The sequence below is a fragment of the Myxocyprinus asiaticus genome, chromosome 23 (genome assembly GCF_019703515.2).
Source record: "Myxocyprinus asiaticus isolate MX2 ecotype Aquarium Trade chromosome 23, UBuf_Myxa_2, whole genome shotgun sequence".
NCBI lineage: Eukaryota > Metazoa > Chordata > Actinopteri > Cypriniformes > Catostomidae > Myxocyprinus > Myxocyprinus asiaticus.
Genome location: NC_059366.1, coordinates 3,078,178 through 3,097,051, shown reverse-complemented (window position 1 = coordinate 3,097,051; position 18,874 = coordinate 3,078,178). Strand labels below are relative to the sequence as shown.

At 38.9% G+C, this 18,874-nt stretch overlaps 1 protein-coding gene across 3 annotated transcripts in view; it reads left to right on the top strand.

Annotated features, from left to right (window-relative positions):
* wdr11 (WD repeat domain 11) overlaps positions 1-18,874 on the top strand; it is a 175,367-nt gene that overhangs the window by 78,009 nt on the left and 78,484 nt on the right. For all 3 annotated transcript variants that reach the window (XM_051650869.1, XM_051650868.1, XM_051650870.1), the window contains exon 11: positions 17,284-17,368. In XM_051650869.1, the coding sequence (XP_051506829.1) occupies positions 17,284-17,368 (85 nt within the window). The remainder of the gene's footprint in view (positions 1-17,283; positions 17,369-18,874) is intronic.

Below are 18,874 nucleotides of genomic sequence, written 5' to 3'. Positions count from 1 at the left end.
TTTCCACTTGACAATACCCCATAGATTCTTTATGGGGTTCAGGTCAGGCGAGTTGGCTGGCCAATCAAGCACAGTAACACCATGGTCAGCAAACCAGTTACTAGTAGTTTTGGCACTGTGGGCAGGTACCAAGTCCTGTTGGAAAAGGAAATCAGCATCTCCATAAAGCTTGTCAGCAGATGGAAGCATGAAGTGCTCTAAAATCTCATTGTAGGCGGCTGCATTGAGTCTCGACTTGAGAAAACACAGTGGACCAACACCAGCAGACATCTCTACTCTTCCTCCAGACTCTGGGACCTTGATTTCCAAATGAAATGCAAAATTTACTTTCATCAGAAAAGAGGACTTTGGACCACTGAGCAATAATTATTTGCAGTAGTTCATGCAAAAGGAGCCCCGACTAAGTATTAAGTGCATAAATTAACATACTTCTCAGAAGGTCGACATTTCTGTATTCTAAATTCTTTATTCTAATATTTTGAGATACTGGATTTTTGATTTCCATGAGCTGTAAGCCGTAATCATCAAGATTAAAACAAAAAAAGGCTTGAGATATTTCACTTGATGTGTAATGAATCTAGAATATATGAAAGTTCCACTTTTTGAATTAAATTATGGAAAAAAAAGAACTTTTTCACGATATTCTAATTTTCTGATGCACATGTATATATGTATGTATGTATATATGTGTGTGTGTGTGTAATTGCATTTTTGTCCGCTAGAACGAAATAATTTTTAAAGCTTCAAGGTGCTGGAAAAAGATGATTGGTATCTTGAAAGTGCTGGAAAAGTGCTTGAATTTTACTCCTAAAAGCTGTACAATCCCTGTACACAGCAAGAGGAACCACAGCTGCTGCAGCGAGAACTCGAGAGAAATAAAAATTGTGAATTTGATAAAAATATAAAAACAGCTGATTTGAATATGTATAGGTCAATAACAAGAGCGTGCAGGCTTATTAATTTTAAAAGCTTAAATGTGCAATCAGTAACTTTTTGTTTGTGTCATCTTAAACTTAGTCAAGTCATTTTTACTTTTCACAGCACACATTGTTTCAAAGCAGCTTTACAGAAAATCATGCTTTAACAGAAAATGAAACTGTAATATCTATAAATCCTTAGAGTCATCGTTGTGCAGTTTGATTAAAATATGATTGCAAATTGTGTATAAAAATAAATAAATAAGTAAATATTTGTATTTAAAACCCCAGTGAGCAAGCCGAAGGCAACTGTGGCAAGGAACACAAAACTGAATAACCTTGGGAGAAACCAAGCTCACTGTGGAGGCCAGTTCCCCTTTGTCTAAACAGCATGAATATAATGCCAATATTAGTTTTTGTGGGTAGTGCAAGTCATGGTTTAAAATTAGTAAACTAAGTAAGTGTTAAGGGCCAGTGTTTAAACAAAGATTTTGTATGAACTGAAAGATTAATGACTAATGTCTTTTGAAGTCCATCCTGGATTAACTGCGGAGTTCACATAAATGCATTGTCCTTTGTTAGTTGGCTGATGAAGTTTTTTTTTGGCAATTACTTGATAGTCTATGTATTCCTTTTTAAGAGTATAGTCCATCAAGGTGATGCTGGCAGAGATCATTGAGGTGCATCGCAGTTCAACCGGCAGTTAATTTCGGTGAGGTTCGGTGAGGTCCATCCTAAATCCAAAGTTCAGGCAGTGGCACATGAAGTATCCCATGTCTTACGGTTGGAGTTGGCATTAGTTCATCCTCTATAGTCGATTGTAGTAGACTGAAGTGATGTCTGGCTGGCACCAGCTGCAGTTAGTCATCATCACATCAGCAGTGAAGTCCTAAACCAAGCAGGAATGGAGCTGGATCTGGTAGGCTCTGGTAACCTCGGAATATGAATCGCGAGGTTGAGACAGGGAAACAAATAGGATAATATTAACGTAGATGTCATTAAATTTATTGCAGAGTTATAGATTATGAGAAGTGTTTCCAGTTCCAGCAAACCTAACTAAAGCAGTCTAATTATAAGTTGATGGATAAATCAGGTGTATGCCTGGCTGAATAGATGAATCTTTAGTCTTAAACTGAGAGAGTGTGACTGAGTCCCGAACAATGTTAGGGAGACTATTCCATAGTTTAAGAGCCAAAATAGGAAAAAGATCTACCTCCTTTTGTGGATTTTGATATTCTACGAACTATTAATAGGCCAGAATTTTGCAGTCATAATGAATGAGATTTAATATAGCGTGGTAGAAGGTCACTTAAATACTGTGGAGCTAGACCATTCAAAGCTTTGACATAGTTATCAAAATTTTAAAATTAATACAATATTTAACAGGTAGACAACGTAATGATGATAAAATGAGGCTAATATGATCATATTTCTTGGTTCTAGTCAGCACTCTGGCTGCTGTATATTTAAACCAATTGAAGTTTATTTATTGAACTTGCTGGACCTTCTCCCTGTAATGCATTACAATAATCTAGTCTTGAGGGTGGACGGCAGCGGCGAGCACTCCATGACAGAGCATCCCTCTTCCCTCCCGGGATTCGGCACCACTGTAACAGTTAAGGATGGGCAAGGAGGAGGTGGGAACCGGCTGAACAGTAAATGTAACTTTTAATGATATAAATAAGCTTAAATCAACATAAAACATAAGGACACAGAGGCACACATGCAGCGCGGCCGCGTGCGTCTCTCTCTCGAACTGGCATCTCCAGCTCCCCTTTATCTTGCTCTCCCTCTGATCAACTGATTCAGCGCCAGCCAAGCCCTCATCCTCGTCGCAATCAAATACTATCACTATTAAGACTATGAGCCAAATTACTAGAGAGGAGAGTGGCACCTTCCCTGGAGGGATGGTGTCCATCTCTCTTTAGCAGGTCGGGTCTACCCCAAAAACTCTTCCAGTTGTCTATAAATCCTATGCTATTCTCTGGACACCACTCAGACATCAAGCCATTCAGTGACATTAATCTACTATAAACCTCGTCACCATGACGAGCAGGGTTGGGGCCAGAGCATATTACAGTGTCTTATTTTCGTTTTTGCAAGTTCACACACCTGTTTAACAATATCTGTAATAATCTCTGACTGGCGAAGCATCGTTACATCGTTAGTGCCGACATGAATAACAATTTTAGAAAATCTGTGTTTAGCAATAGCACTTGTAAATTTGATCTGATGTCAGACACCCGAGCCCCTGAAATGTATTTAACAATAGTGGCTGGAGTCTCTATTTCCACATTCCTTACAATAGATCTCCTACAACCAGGGCTCTTTCAACATGATTCTCAGTGGGTGCATCACTGAGTGGGGAGAATCGATTGCAAACCCTAGCAGGAATGGGAGAGTGGTATCGTTTTGCGAGTGTCGCTGAGCAAGTATGCCGCCGAGACATCACCCAAATGCCGTGTTGCGGTGACTCTACAGCCAGAACCAAAGTGTGTTGCTCGCTGTTCTACCCACATCCGAAACAGTATCTACCGGCTTCTCTTTCTCACTGACCTCCACTTGTGTTCGGATGCATGCCTCTAACTCATTCTCCTTCTCCGTCAGTCTGACTAATTCCTTACATTTATCACATGTAAATCCCTCACTTCTGACAGATGAAGCTATAGGAAACATGTGACATGCAGTGCAGGAAGCAATAACATGAGCAGATGCCATAACTTACCACAGTTGTTTGTTGTTGTTGTTGTTATGGTTGTTCTTGAGCGGCAAGGGTTTGAGATCGATGTGAATCCCTCACGCAATTGTTTGCTGTTGTTGTGTTGGTTCTTGATCAGCAGGTGTTTGAGATTGATGCAATAATCAGTGTAAAACAGAGGAGAAAACGAATGCACGCAGTCGAAAAGCGAGATGTGGACAAGCGGGAAAATAAAAGAAAACGATGCGCAAGGTAGTATACATGCAGTTGAAACAGTCGAAAAGCGGGGAAAAAAAACAGAAGCATGCGGTAAAATAGCAAAGGATAAAATGATGAGCATAGAGGAGTAAGCATTGCTTAGCAGACTAGCAAGATACAAACAAACCCGTGCAGTGTGCCTGCAGCCTGTCCCTCTGTTTACTGTGGTTAATTAGGCTATATAAAACAGACTTCTCAACTGGCCAATCGCAGACCGCTTGTAAGTAGCTCTTAGCCAATCCGAACTCAGGATATCCTCCCAGTAATGCATTACAATGTAGGAATTTTATCTCATTATTGGTTAAAAGGGGAATAATGATCTAATCTCTAGGGAATCTAACGGAATTTATATGTGACACCCAATCAACATATTCTTCTACAGATATGTTAAACTTTATCAATTCTGGGAGGAATATCACCTTGTGGCCAATGAAATAATATCCTAAATTTAGCGTAAACACTGTGTATGAGCAAGTAACAGGATCAGACAGTTTAAGACATTAACTTTATGAGCATGAAGTACAAGACACTTCTCTTTGAATACAAACAAGACCTTATTAAACTATTCTAAACCTAATACATAAACTATTCTAGCATGCGCACACACACAAACATACAAAGTGAATGGTGAAAAAACAAGATTTGGAATACTGGAAATGCAGAATATTGAGTTATGGCAATGTATGAAATTTAGCAAACCATGACAGAACGAACCATCAATCTATCCATTTCACCTTCGTATTAGCCCGCAATAGCGTTATCGATTTTGATCTAATATGCCAGTTTAGCGAGATATGGAAATACTGTACTTGGTTACTTGGTCAGTTGATGAGTTGTTTGTTTCGTTGTGTTGGCGGTCTGGGAGTTGAGCCAAAGATGACGTGAGTGGTCAGAAATGCCAGTCAGGAGTAATGAGTCGAGAAATGAATGAGCTGGGTTTCATTCAAAGGCAGGTTGCTGCGGTGCGTTCAAGGGCCGAAGGCAGTTGTGGCGAAGAAAACCACTATCGCGAAAGACTTTGTGGAAAACAAAGACTGGATGGTAATGCTAATGGCTCAAAAGAAAACGTAGACGCAGCGAAGACATTGTGTTCAGTGTAGATTCGGTGCTTAGCGTAGACTTTGTGTTCAGCGTAGATTCTTAGTAGGCGTGGACTCTGTTTCAGCATCAACTCGACTCCACTCAATGGTTCGTTCATTGTCATGAGGTTTTAACCTTTCTGACTGGGCACAACCCAGAAGATATGACCAGTCAGAAATCAGCTTGACCGTGGGGCATAAACAGCTTTTCCCACCTCAAGTTAATTAGCATATCATTCTCTTGTTACGTGCTTTTCCTTAGTTTCCTTCTCTAACTAAAGGTATTTCAGTCCTAAACTTTGATAGCAACAATACAATGCAAGTTATAGGATTTTACCCAACATCACCATTCTGGAAATTAACTATGGACTTCATAGATACCAAACATGAGTGTAATAATAATAATTGCAATGGTAATAACATTCATGATAAGCGATTAAAAGAGTAATAAGAATAAATCATATGGTTAAAGGATAACATTACATGAGGTAGTCTGACAATATTTAAGGTAGATATACATATGAGAAAGACAAGAACAATGTTAGTTCCATGTGTTTAAGAGGGTAAAATGTTCGTAAACCCAGTCTTGAAATTACACAGATTCAGATCTCCTTCTTCATATCCTGGTGTATAAAATGAGCTTGTACGTTTGGTCCCACATGCACAGAGAGTAGGGCTGTGTGGAAAAGTTCAGAAGGTCATACTGAGTCTGCCCTGTGTCACTGTCCCGTGGGGTGCAGGGCCTCCTTGACCAATGGCCCTTTTGTTTTGAATCAAGCTGTTTAGCAGAACAGCTAATCTCCTGACCAGCCATTTGGCACAACCATTAATTATCTCAAATCAACAACCTGAAAGAAACGTAAATCTCTCAACAGGGCACTCCCCAAGGGGAGTGCAAATTTATCACAGTTCTTTTGTTTAGTGAAGGGTCACAGGATGCAGCTGAGAGAGACTTTGAGCACCAGATCTATAGATTCATAGATTTATGGCCTGGAAAGGCCCTAAGGTCATTCTTCCAGAAGGTTCACTTATTGCTTTGTGTGTCATTTGTAATGTTTCGCTGCCTGGTGCACTTAAAGTCCTACAACAATAATCTAGTCTTGAGGTCATGAACACATGAATTAGTTTTTCAGCATCAGCAACAGAGAGTATGTTTCGTGACTTAGCAGTATTTCTGTGGAAGAATGCTGTTCTACAAATATTGGAAATTTGATTTTCATAGGACAGATTGGTATCAAATATAACACAAGTTCTTCACTGTAGAGGACAACATAACAGTACATCCATCGAGATTCAAATTATAGTTTAGAGGCTTATTTTTTTAGAGGTTTTTGGTCCAATACTTAGTACCTCTGTCAGAAATGAGTAGAAGGACATTTCTGGCCATCAAATCATTGATTTCATTGATACTCTGCTAATTTGGAGAATTGTGAATATCGGGTTTCTAAGAAATATAAAGTTGGGTATCGTCAGCATAACAGTGGAAACTTATTCCAAGATTCCTGTTAATATCTCCCAGGGGAAACATACAGTATATAAGGAGAACAGCAGAGGCCTTAAAACTGATCCCTGTGGCAGTCCGTAGTTAACTTTTGTTTGATTTGAAAATTCCTTGTTTACACAGACAAAGTGGTAGCGGTCTGCTAAATAGGACCTAAACCATGCTAATGCAAGTCCACAAATGCCATCATAAGATTCAAGCTTATCCAAGAGAATGTCGTGATCTATGTTGTCGACGGCAGCACTAAGATCTAAAAGCACTAGAAGGGAAATGCATCTGCGATCAGATGATAAGAGCAAGTCATTTGAAACTCTGATAAGTGCAGTTTCTGTACTGTGATGGGTCCTAAATCCTGACTGAAATTGTTCATATATACCATTTCTCTGTAGAAATGAACATAGTTGGAAGGATGCTACCTTTTCTAGTATTTTCGACATAAATGTGAGATTTGAAATCGGTTTATAATTAGCCAATTCTCCAGGATCAAGTTGTGGCTTCTTAACCTTTTCATGAGTAGGGTATAAATTCCCCTGCAGTGCCCCCTAGAGTGAGTTATATCAGCAGTCCGGTTTGCCTATGCACTGTGTGACATCTCAGACATTGTGTGTGTGAGACAAGCACTAAAATAAACAGACGTGGCTGCGTGATAATCACACTCAGCATTTGTTCACTGCGAGTATTCGAGTTTTAAACTGTTATCGTGTTGCTTTTGTGACCTAATCTGTACCTAATAAGCAGACATGGCTGCGTGCATGGGAAGATCGTGTTTAGATGTGATGGCTGTGCATATATAAGCTGTGATCTGTTATCGTGGTACTTCGGTGACAATTTGGCCATTTGTTACATAAAATAAACATCAGAATCAGAATCAGCTTTACTGCCAAGTATGCTTACGCATACAAGGAATTGGTCTTGGTGACAGGAGCTTCCAGTATACAACAATACAAAAACAATACACAAACAGCAGCAAGATATAGATAATAATAAAAAATAAAAAATAGTTATACGTACTGTTGGGCCTCATGTATTCAGATAGAAGACAAAGGCAGGCCTAACAGTCATAAAAACATTCCTCAAGCCCCCTCCTTCTAAGTCGTAAATTTTACTGATAAAAATCGCGCCAAAATCAAACAAAGGGAGTCCAAAACAGACTACAGATCCATGAAGCCTTGCCCTCTAAAGGATCGAGCTCTCAACTCCTATTGGATGAGGCACACCATAGAACGTCCCTCAAACATGACATCATCAGGACTTCAAATAATTCTGAAATGCTTCCAGAGTTGCTTCCAGCGACTTAGTTCACCGAATACAGACGTAGCTTTTTGCTGCTCTCCGGTGCAGCCTCGTGGCATAAGGAAGTAATGTCCGACTTGAAACTGTAGCCATACAATCTCCATCTCGCTGGACGAGTTGAGATTACTCTGTGTTCCACCGAACACTCTAACGGATCCGAAGGAGACCGCCGAGCAATTCGCATCTTCATCCGTTGGCCTACAGAAGTGAAGAGATTAAAGATTTCTTTTCCATCTTCAATCAAGTCGACATTTTTGAGTTCTCTGCCAGCCCGCCGAGAATCAACAGCCGTACCGCCCGCCGACAGCGCGAGGAAACGGCCTCCCGTCATCACACGAGCCTCAAGGAACCGGGTCAAAGTTAAAGGACGGAGGAAAACACATTCTACCTGTGTCCTCATGCGATTCAAGTAAGAGGTTACGTCTGGGCAGAGATAGAATATTATAGCGTGTTATTCTTATGTTTCAAGGTTTTTGCTTGTACAGTTTACGGACCGCCATGTCCGCTAATTATTAATACTCAGGGTATTAATTATCACAAATTTGTTTTGCTGTATTGTGGTCCAACCAAATTGGATTGTTGTGCATTTTCGCCATCGCGGGTGAGACAGCAACTGAGTTCATCCATTAGAGTCAAATAACACAGGACTTTTACGAGCCCCGCTCGTAAAACCGCGTCTCTGAGTGATGAACACGGCTGCTTTATCTCCAGCTATCGCGAAATCAGCTTTCGGTCTGTCACTTAATAATCTCTCTCTCTCTCTCACTAACCACACTGACACACACACACACACACACACACTGATACACACACACCTTATGTGTTATAGGATTCTTTTTATTTCCATATCTAATCATATCACTGTTTAGTTTGTAGTTGTAAGGCGGAAGTTTATTGACTGCATTGTATTAATTAATTATTAATTGATATTACTGCATAAATAAACTTTGTTTATATTACAAAGAGAAGTGTTTTGGTATGTTTTGCATACGCCTGTGTCATGCTGACGGGATGTCAGTGCTCGGATTCAAACCTTCATTCATTGTTTTTTTTTCCCCGAAAATCGATATTCTTCGGATGTCGATTTTCCTAAGAAAACAATCTAATATTGAGACTGTTTTAATATTTGGTTATTAATCCCTGATTCCAGGGTTGTGCCCCGTCAATGTTAATCCTTATTAATATTCTATTGATTTTTGATCATTGATAATTATCTTTGATTGAATTTGAATGATCAATAAGCTAGTGTTAAATTTAACATTTCATCGATGTTAACAATTAACGATTATCTTTGATAAGTGTTGATTTTAAAGGATTAAAAAAAGCTAACATTGATTCTCATCAATGTTCTATTGATTTTTATAATTAATAATTATCTTTGATAATTATTAATTATTGCTAATAACCAAACTTGCTCCTAAACGTAGCACACTACATTTACTGGAGTCCCATATGAGGTTTTAATGAGTTAGATCCAATTAATTAATTTAAATATTGATTAATAACTACAGAAATAATTACCAATTATTTCTGATAGTAACACTGATCTAAACAACCAGTAAAGCCCTACAGTACATACTCACAGACACACACATACATACACATACGTAGTGCAATCTAATACAAATCTGTTATCTGTTATGTACTGTTATATTACATGCTTGAAAAGACTCTTTGAGTAGCTGTTTGTGTGACGAATGACAACCGCTACTTATATAAACAATGGCAGCACGCCTCAGAGGAAGATCGTGTTTGATGTATTGACTGTACGTATATGAGATGTATATTTATCTTGGTACTTTGGTGATGAGTTGGATGTATGTGTATAAAATAAACATATCATGTGCTTCGAAAGACTATATGGGTAACTGTTTGAGAGAATATAAATTACAGACGCTTGACCAGCGCAGCCTGTGTTGGCTTGAAAGCCAATTTGAATCTGGCAGCTTGTAATATAACAGGCTGTTGCAGAAATACATACTGTATGTGTGACACTACTCTGCGGGGCCCAGTTATTAACTGTCACATATGTGTGATGGTATGTATGAAAGGGTTAATAAGCTGTTTGAAAATTGCCATTTTAAAGTTTCTTGGGACATGTCCTAAGGATAGCGAGAAGTTAATATTAAGAAGAGTTTCTGAGATTACAGGGAACACCTCTTTTAAGAGCTTAGTTGGTATTGGATCTAACATTTTTGTTGTTGCTTTTGATGTTTCGATAAGTTTTGTTAGCTCTTCATGACCTGGTGTGGATGCAACCAAGTTTTCAATTATAGATAAGTTGAGGCAAATGGAAGGAGTAATTTTATGGTGGCATCAGACAACTGAGGATATTCAGTCATCACAGTCAACCAAAACGAGGGTAGAGAGCAAGAGATATGGTGTCGCAATCTGGTGTCGCTCTTTAATTCGACTAACTGCTCCTCCATTTCGATTTGTAAGGTCTTTGCCTGGGCAACTGAAGGGGTCTCTGACCCAAACAAATCCTCACTGAAATAATTGCTGAGTTGTTGTTTCAGTCCATCAACATGGTGATAGATTGTGTCTATCAAAGGAGAGATATTTATCCTGGTCTCTTGCACACAGTCAACGAAGTTGGGAAACATCAACATCAACATTTTTATTAATCAACTGAACACGCCAAAGATCCTGTTTGCCAGCGAATGCAGTGACTTTGTCTGAAAGAAGCAAGATGTTGGCATCTCTCCCATGCATTGATGTGTTCAATAGATTCAGCCTATCGAAAATGTCTACAAGGTATAACCACTGCATTAACCGGGAACACGCTTTTTTCCCACTTCAATAATGCAGAGGTTAACGTCATGGAGACAGAAGGTAATTGTGAATGACCTTTTATTCATATTTTCTAAAGGAGATGAAGCATATTGATACTCACAGACACTAAAGGACTTACCAGTTCAGTGCTTTAGTCCACTACACCACCACAGTACTTCAGTACTGAAGCCTATTTTAAGTCAATCAAAAATTCAACCTAGAAAAAATTTTACGCCTCCCCCTTCCGATCTCTCTGCGGCCCCCAGGGGGGGTGTGCCCCCTTTTTGGGAACCACTGTGTTACCCGGAAAAAAACCTGCTCCAGAGCAGGTTAGTCGTGGAGCACAAATTTCAGTGATGATGAACACCGCGGGCCTGGGTAGCTCAGTGAATAAAGACACTGTCTATCACCCCTGGAGTCCTGTGTTTGAATCCAGGGCATGCTGAGTGACTCCAGCCAGGTCTCCCAAGCAACCAAATTGGCCCAGTTGCTAAGGGAGGGTAGAGTCACATGGGGTAACCTCCTCGTGGTCGCTATAATGTGTGGTTCTCGCTCTTGGTGGGTGTGGTGAGTTGTGCGTGAATGCCGCGGATAATAGCGTGAAGCCTCCACACGCACAAGGTCTCCGCAGTAACGCGCTCAACAAGCCATGAGATAAGATGCGAGGATTGACGGTCTCAGATGCAGAGGCAACTGAGATTTGTCCTCCGCCACCCGGATTGAGACGAGTTACTATGCCACCATGAGGACTTAGAGCACATTTGGCCATTGGTCAAAAGCTGACCCACCTTTATGGTATCAAAAATGCAGGGTTGGATCTGAGCTAAATTTACCAGGCTAAAATAAAACTTACCTGGCTAGCCACCTAAACCTACACTGGCTGCCTATCATTCACTGGCTGCCTATCATTCAGCGTATACAGTATAAGATCCTCATTCTCTCTTGCAAAGCTCTTAATAATCTTGCGCCTCAATATCTAGCTGAGCTACTCCAGGTTTATTCCCCACTATGTTCTCTTAGGTCCTCTGATGCTGGCTTTTTGGCTGTTGCAAAATTTTGACTAGCTTCAATGTGTGCTAGGTCTTTTAGTGTGGCTCCCCCTAGACTTTGGAATTCACTCCCTCCAAATCTCAGGGCAGCACCTTCTCTGTCTGATTTAAAAAAAAAATTCTCAAAACATATTTTTTCATGTTATTTTCAAAATTAATTTCACTTTCAAATGTGTTTTTTTTTTAATTTTTTTTTTTTATATCATGTTTCTTGTGCTCTGTATTTATGTTTTTGTTTTGTTTGACATTTCTGTAAAGCAACCTTGGATTTTTGAAAGGTGGTATATAAATAAAACATTATTATTATTATTATTATTGAACAAAATCATAATAATGTGGTATTCTGGTAAAATCTGGTATTTAAAAAAATAAATAAAAAAAAGCTTCTCGATTCTCAACCCTACATTTACGTTTTTTTCGTCCCAATTTTCTTTTTTAAAGGATTAAAGAACGTTTAATAACTTTTGAATAACTTTTCCATCCCCCTTTTTGTCAGCCCTTCTCTGATGGTCCTGACTGTTCACCACTTTAGCAAGCACGCTGTAGTTGTCATTACCTTGAAAAGAGTATCCCTGCCAAAAATTGGTACAGCACTTCAGGCTTTCTCTCTCCCTCTGCTGCATTGCACCAGAACCTTTGACTATTCATTCCCAATAGCTATTTTGGTCTTCATTACAGAGCCTCAAAGAAGAGATCTTGACAAGTCATCATTTTAGCACTTGAGGTTGAGAAACTCCATCTGTGATTGATTCTGCTGGGGTGCCGTTTGAAGCTACACAATTGTACCATTTTAGATAAACCAGTATAAATCAGTCTGGTCTGCATAGGAACTGTTAGAGGTTGTGACCCATAACCCAGAGTCTGGGCTACTCAGAGAGAGATGAAGTGAATGTTAATCTGTCTGAATCACTCATGTCTTAAATTACTGTCCCTTGTCTTATGAAACTCTGATTTCGTGAAAAAACAGTCTGCCATGCACTTACATCTGACAGAAGTGGCCATGCACCAGGGATGCAAGAAAGGCAGTGCTTACTCAAAAACTTTAGATAAATTCAAGTACAGATGAACAAAACAAATATTATAAAATACGAGATAAAAAAATAAATAAATATGAAGTAACACTGTCCTGAGCATCATGTGATTGTGAGGAGGGAAGGGAGAAAAATAGGTGAAAAGTCATGTAAGAGGAGGAGGTCCGTCCATCGCTCTGTGATTAGCTGTTTATGCTGTCAATCAAATAATGCCCGCCTCTCATTCTTGCAAATGGTCCATAAATCAGCCTGAATGGATCAACCTGGTGGAAATTGACAGAGTATTGACAAAATAAACAACTCTCATCACCACTTTTAGTCACGTCTGATTCAAAATGAACTTGAAATGATGATCTATGAGTGAGTCAGTTTCACTTACAGTTGAAGTCATTAAAACTCACTTTTTAACCAATCCACAGATTTAATATTAGCAAACTATAGTTTTGGCAATTCGTTTAGGACATCTACTTTGTTCATGACACAAGTAATTTTTTCAACAATTGTTTACAGACATATTGTTTAATTTTTAATTGACTATATCACAATTCCAGTGGGTCAGAAGTTTACATACACTAAGTTAACTGTGCCTTTAAGCAGCTTGGAAAATTCCAGAAAATGATGTCCAGCCTTTAGACAATTAGCCAATTAGCTTCTGATAGGAGATGTACTGAATTGGAGGTGTACCTGAGGATATATTTTAACACCTACCTTCAAACTCGGTTCCTCTTTGCTTGACATCATGGGAAAAATCAAAAGAAATCAGCGAAGACTTCAGAAAAAAAAATTGTGTACCTTCACAAGTCTTGTTCATCCTTGGGAGCAATTTCCATATGCCCGAAGGTACCACATTCATCTGTACAAACAATAGTATGCAAGTATAAACACCATGGGACCACGCAGCCATCGTACTGCTCAGGAATGAGACGCATTCTGTCTCCTAGAGATGAACGTAGTTTGGTGTGAAAAGTGCAAATCAATCCCAAATCAACAGCAAAGGACCTTGTGAAGATGCTGGAGGAAACGGGTAGACAAGTATCTATATCCACAGTAAAACAAGTCCTGTATCTACATAACCTGAAAGGCTGCTCAGCAAGAAAGAAGCCAGTGCTCCAAAACCGGCATAAAAAAGCCAGACTACAGTTGCAAGTGCACATGGGGACAAATATCTTACTTTTTGGAGAAATTTCCTCTGTTCTGATGAAACAAAAATGGAACTTTTGGGCCATAATGTCTATCGTTATGTTTGGAGGAAAAAGGGTGAGGCTTGCAAGTCAAAGAACACCATCCCAACCGTGAAATATGGGGGTGGCAGCATCATGTTGTGGGGGTGCTTTGCTGCAGGAAGGACTGGTGCACTTCACAAAATAGATGGCATCATGAGGAAGGAAAATGATGTGGATATATTGAAGCAACATCTCAAGACTCAGCCATGAAGAAAGCTCGGTCGCAAATGGGTCTTCCAAATGGACAATGACGCCAAGCATACCTCCAAAGTTGTGGCAAAATGGCTTAAGGACAACAAAGTCAAGGTATTGGAGTGGCCATCACAAAGCCCTGACCTCAGTCTGATAGAAAATGTGTGGGCAGAACTGAAAAAGCATGTGCGAGCAAGGAGGCCTACAAACCTGACTCGGTTACACAGTTCTGTCTGGAGGAATGGCCCAAAATTCCAGCAACTTATTGTGAGAAGCTTGTGGAATGCTACCCAAAACACTTGACCCAAGTTAAACAATATAAAGGCAATGCTACCAAATACTTACAAATTGTATGTAAACTTCTGACCCACTGGGACTGTGATGATATGCTTGTTGATGTATTATTGTTATTACAGGACACTTAATCATCATCAAACAGTGTTGAGTGATTTTGATGTTGCAGCAGTGCAAACTCTAAGTTTTGCGTCACTGCCAGTAAAAACTGTAGAAAAGGATATGAATACACAAATAAATAGGGATGCAAGGATCTAAAGTATCACTGCAAAGTTGTGAGAAGTAGATATTGATAAATCATTATATCTGTGCAGCTCTGCACTCACACCAACAAATAAAAAATACAAAAATGTCACACAGCCTCAGTGCTCTAGCCATCAAACTCTCTCAGCTCAACACTTCACTTTCAGTCAGACTGCCTCATTTACAGTCTTTCAGTTCTGCTGCTCTAAACTCACTGCTGCATGAGTGATATGTTTAGACTGAGCAGACTGTGTAATGGACAGTGACATTAGCTGGGTTTCCATCAACATATGTTGACGTGCATATTTGGATATCGCATAAAAAATACTAGATGGAAATACAAAGATGAGAATAAACTATCCAAATGCACAGAAAAGACATATACGCTTGCATGAGGTGTATTTTTTTGTTCGTTAAGAAGGCATGCACAAAAACTTTGATGGAATATATTTATGGAATTCATCTAAAGATATACATTTGCATTAAAAGTTATGTCACTTTGCTTCAACAAGCCATGTGAATACATACTTTCTCAAATATCTGGCGCTGAATACTAGCAAACATGAAGATCATCAGAGGATTTTGTCCTCAGAGGATGCTGTTAGAGTCGCAAAAAACTGTGAAAGACAAAACTGTAAATTTTGTGTATTTCTGCTACTTTTGTTAATTTTTAGTTTATTACTGTTTAGCAGTGGCGGCCTGGCATTTTAAGTCTAGGCCTTCAGTGCGATTCATGCCAAAAATTTAAATTGGTAAAAAAAAAAAAAAAAAGGCCAAATAAAAAAACATGTTGCTCCATAGTGCCTGTACTATACAGTTGTGATGACTGTTTTTTGACAGTGCCTTAGCCATCAAAATTTAAGAAGTGGGTATATGACATGAAGCAATGGTCAAAGTTAGTTATGTTAAGTTAAATTGAGCCTAATTCATTTTTACTCCAAATTAAAATATTCGTTCTCCATCTGGATCGCTTGTTTTGGTAGTTTTTAACATTGTTTCTTTTAAGGACTGGAACCAGAAAACAGTCCAGCGGCAATCAGAAATATCATGGCGCCGCCCAGAGGTTGGTCAGGAAAGCTGTGTATTAAGAATAGAGTCGGTGATTCAATTCTATGGACATTACTGTAAACTTAACTGTAAAATTAACACTGATTATGGACATGCAGAGAAATACTGTATAAAGTAGAAGACAGACATTATCACCTATTATTTCCCTCATTCTGTCTCACACAATCACACAAAGACATCATACGCACTCACTGAACTCACAAACACACTCTCACTTCTCATTACAAGCAAATAACGACAGTTAAAATTAAACTCTCAGAATATTTGCTACATAAAGAGACAGTGCAATTAAAAGTTTATGACTGCTATCTAAAATTTTTCAAGCTGCCCTTGTGTCTTTACATTAGGAACAGACACTTTGAACAGACACAAGCAGCATTTTTCCTGGAAAATTACATATGAAACATTATTAGTAAATCAAATGATGTATTCATTATATATTTTTGTGGACAGCAGTGGTTATGGCCAATTAGTTAGCATCATGAAAATTTTTTCCTTATTGATCATCGTAGTTTGCAGTGTTTTTTCTTTATACAGTATATATATATATATATATATATATATATTTGTATACGGTGTTGGGTGAAATCTAATTGCAAAGTAATCGGTATTGTATTCAAATAATTTTTCGTTCAAAAGTAGTGGATCACATTACATATTAAATTCTATCTTATCAGATTACAGTTACTGAGTGTTAAGAATTTTTTTTTTTCTGTTAAAAGTGTGTCTAGAAAGTAAAAGTAATTAGGAATGTGATTACTTTTTCACTGAAGTAATCAGTAAAGTCAGTAATCAGATTACAATTTTAAAGAAGTAATTTGTAATAGAATACTTATTGAAGTAACTTACCGAATGCTCTTTGTTTAGCTTTTTTTTGGGGGGGGGGGATTTTCCCCTTTTTCTCCCAATTTGGAATGCCCAACTCCCAGTGCTCTAAGTGGTCGCATAGTGATTCGCCTCAGTCCGGGTGGCGGAGGACGAATCCCAGTTGCCTCCGCATCTGAGACAGTCAACCCGTGCATCTTATCACGTGGCTTGTTGAGCGCGTTGCCACGGAGACATAGCGCGTGTGGAGGCTTCACACTCAACTCACCACGCGCCCCACCGAGAACAAACCACATTATAGCGACCACGAGGAGGTTACCCCATGTGACTCTACCCTCCCTAGCAACCGGGCCAATTTGGTTGCTTACGAGACCTGGCTGGAGTCACTCAGCACACCCGTGGATTCGAACTAGCGAACTAGCGAACTCCAGGGGTGGTAGCCAGTGTATTTTACCACTGAGCTACCCAGGTCCCCACCTTTGTTTAGCTTTTGGTTCATAAACATTGTATTACAATACTGAATATTGCAAAATCGCATAAGTATTGTATCTGAGCAGTTTCATATTTTTATCATATTTCATATTTTGTAATATATCATGTGCATTTGTAGACCTGATACTAAAGAGTAAAAACCAAGATCTTAGCTTCTATAATTGTCTCTTGGTCATTCTCTTAAAATCTCCTTACATCTACATACCCACACACACACACAAGTCATGCCCAGGTAAATTGGTTTGCTATTTTTTGTAACCTTTCTTAGTCAAAGTGCCTTTTTTCTGATGATCAGACCTGTGTGTGTGTGTGTGTGTGTGTGTATGTTGTGTTTTCACCCCTTAGGTACAAGCAATGGCTCTGTGCTTGTGTACAACTTGACCAGCGGCCTGTTGCACAAAGAGTTGAGTGTTCACTCCTGTGAAGTCAGGTAAGATAAGACTGATATACATCCAGACAAAATGTGATGCAATAGACATTTGCTATTAGGCAGTACATTTGTTGCTATTCAAATTCTTGGGGTACAGAAAAGTGGTAGACGGAACAATTGGCAATATTTGGCAACAATTTCTTTGTGGATTTTTTTAGTAGATATCTGCTCAGTTCTTTAACCTAGTAAGCTACCTTGCAGTCTACTGCCTACATAGGCAGCTACATGGAACCACTTAAGTTGGGGTGGGAGAAATGCAATGCATTGAGATTCTTTCTCTAACGATTCTGAATTGATTCTCAAAAATTCAGAATCGATTCTGACTTAAATTTAAACCGGGCAGCGCAGTGTCACTAATGTGCGTGCACACTACAGAACTGATTGCAGACTGGTTGTATCAACCACACTACCATCGTCCAGAAACTGTGTTCCTGAAATTAATTCACAAACTCAAGCACATAGCAACAGGAGAGTTTATTCCTTGTAGCACGTCAACAAACAACGTGTACGAGATGCTTAATTGATTTCTTAAGCAGAAACCCTGCTATTTGTGTCACTTTACCATCACGTATGGTGTGGAAAGGAGAAGCTGACATCTGCACTCTCACAGAAGCAGATATCTCATGTAGCCATCCTGGACCAGCAACAGATAGTTATGGTTATAGTTATAGGCTAGAGATCGATAAATTCTGAATGTAAAATGAAATACTATTTAATACTGAGTGTGTGTATTAATAAAAAAAAAAAATGTAGGGCAAGATGCATCGTGATGCATCGAGAATCGTAAGATGAAGATTCAAACCTCTGCTCTTAACTGAACAATTTGCAGTGGCGTACATAGACAGAAACTCTGTGTGTCATACAAATAGCACTCTTAAAGTGAAGAGCAAGTGAGACTCAACAACTGATTTCAATAGAGTTTGGCATTAGCATGCTGCTAACAATGTGATACCCTATTACGCATTAGTTAGATTTTTTTTTTTTTTGCCATTGCCTTCAAAGAAATATTGAGTGTAGCACTAGTATGGAATTGCAGTGAATATTGTCATTTTATGGATTTAAAATTCCTATAAAAGTGAAATATGATGACAGTGTTTACAGCCTGCATTATGGTTGGCTGAGGGCTGCAAAACACAGTCTCAAGAGATTCATCAAGCGATGGTCTGCATCTAAACTTAGAAAGTTTGTGTTTGTGAGTTCACAGCAGGGTGTAGACCCATGACACATCGACAGCCAACATTTTATTCATTACCCTTCCCTTAATGAAAGCAGACACCATTTCTCCCTGATTAATTAAGCAAGATATTGAGTCAATTACAGTATATCATTAAGCAATAGACCTTTTTCACGGACTGTAATGACACGTTTCCGCCTTATTTAGCAGCGTAAATCTAGCAAAAAAAATTATATTAGCAATTTTTTAAATATTGAGTGTACATTTATAACATAATGCTTTGTGTTATATTACCCTGGAATTAGTTTTAAAAAATTAGTAACCACAGCTGC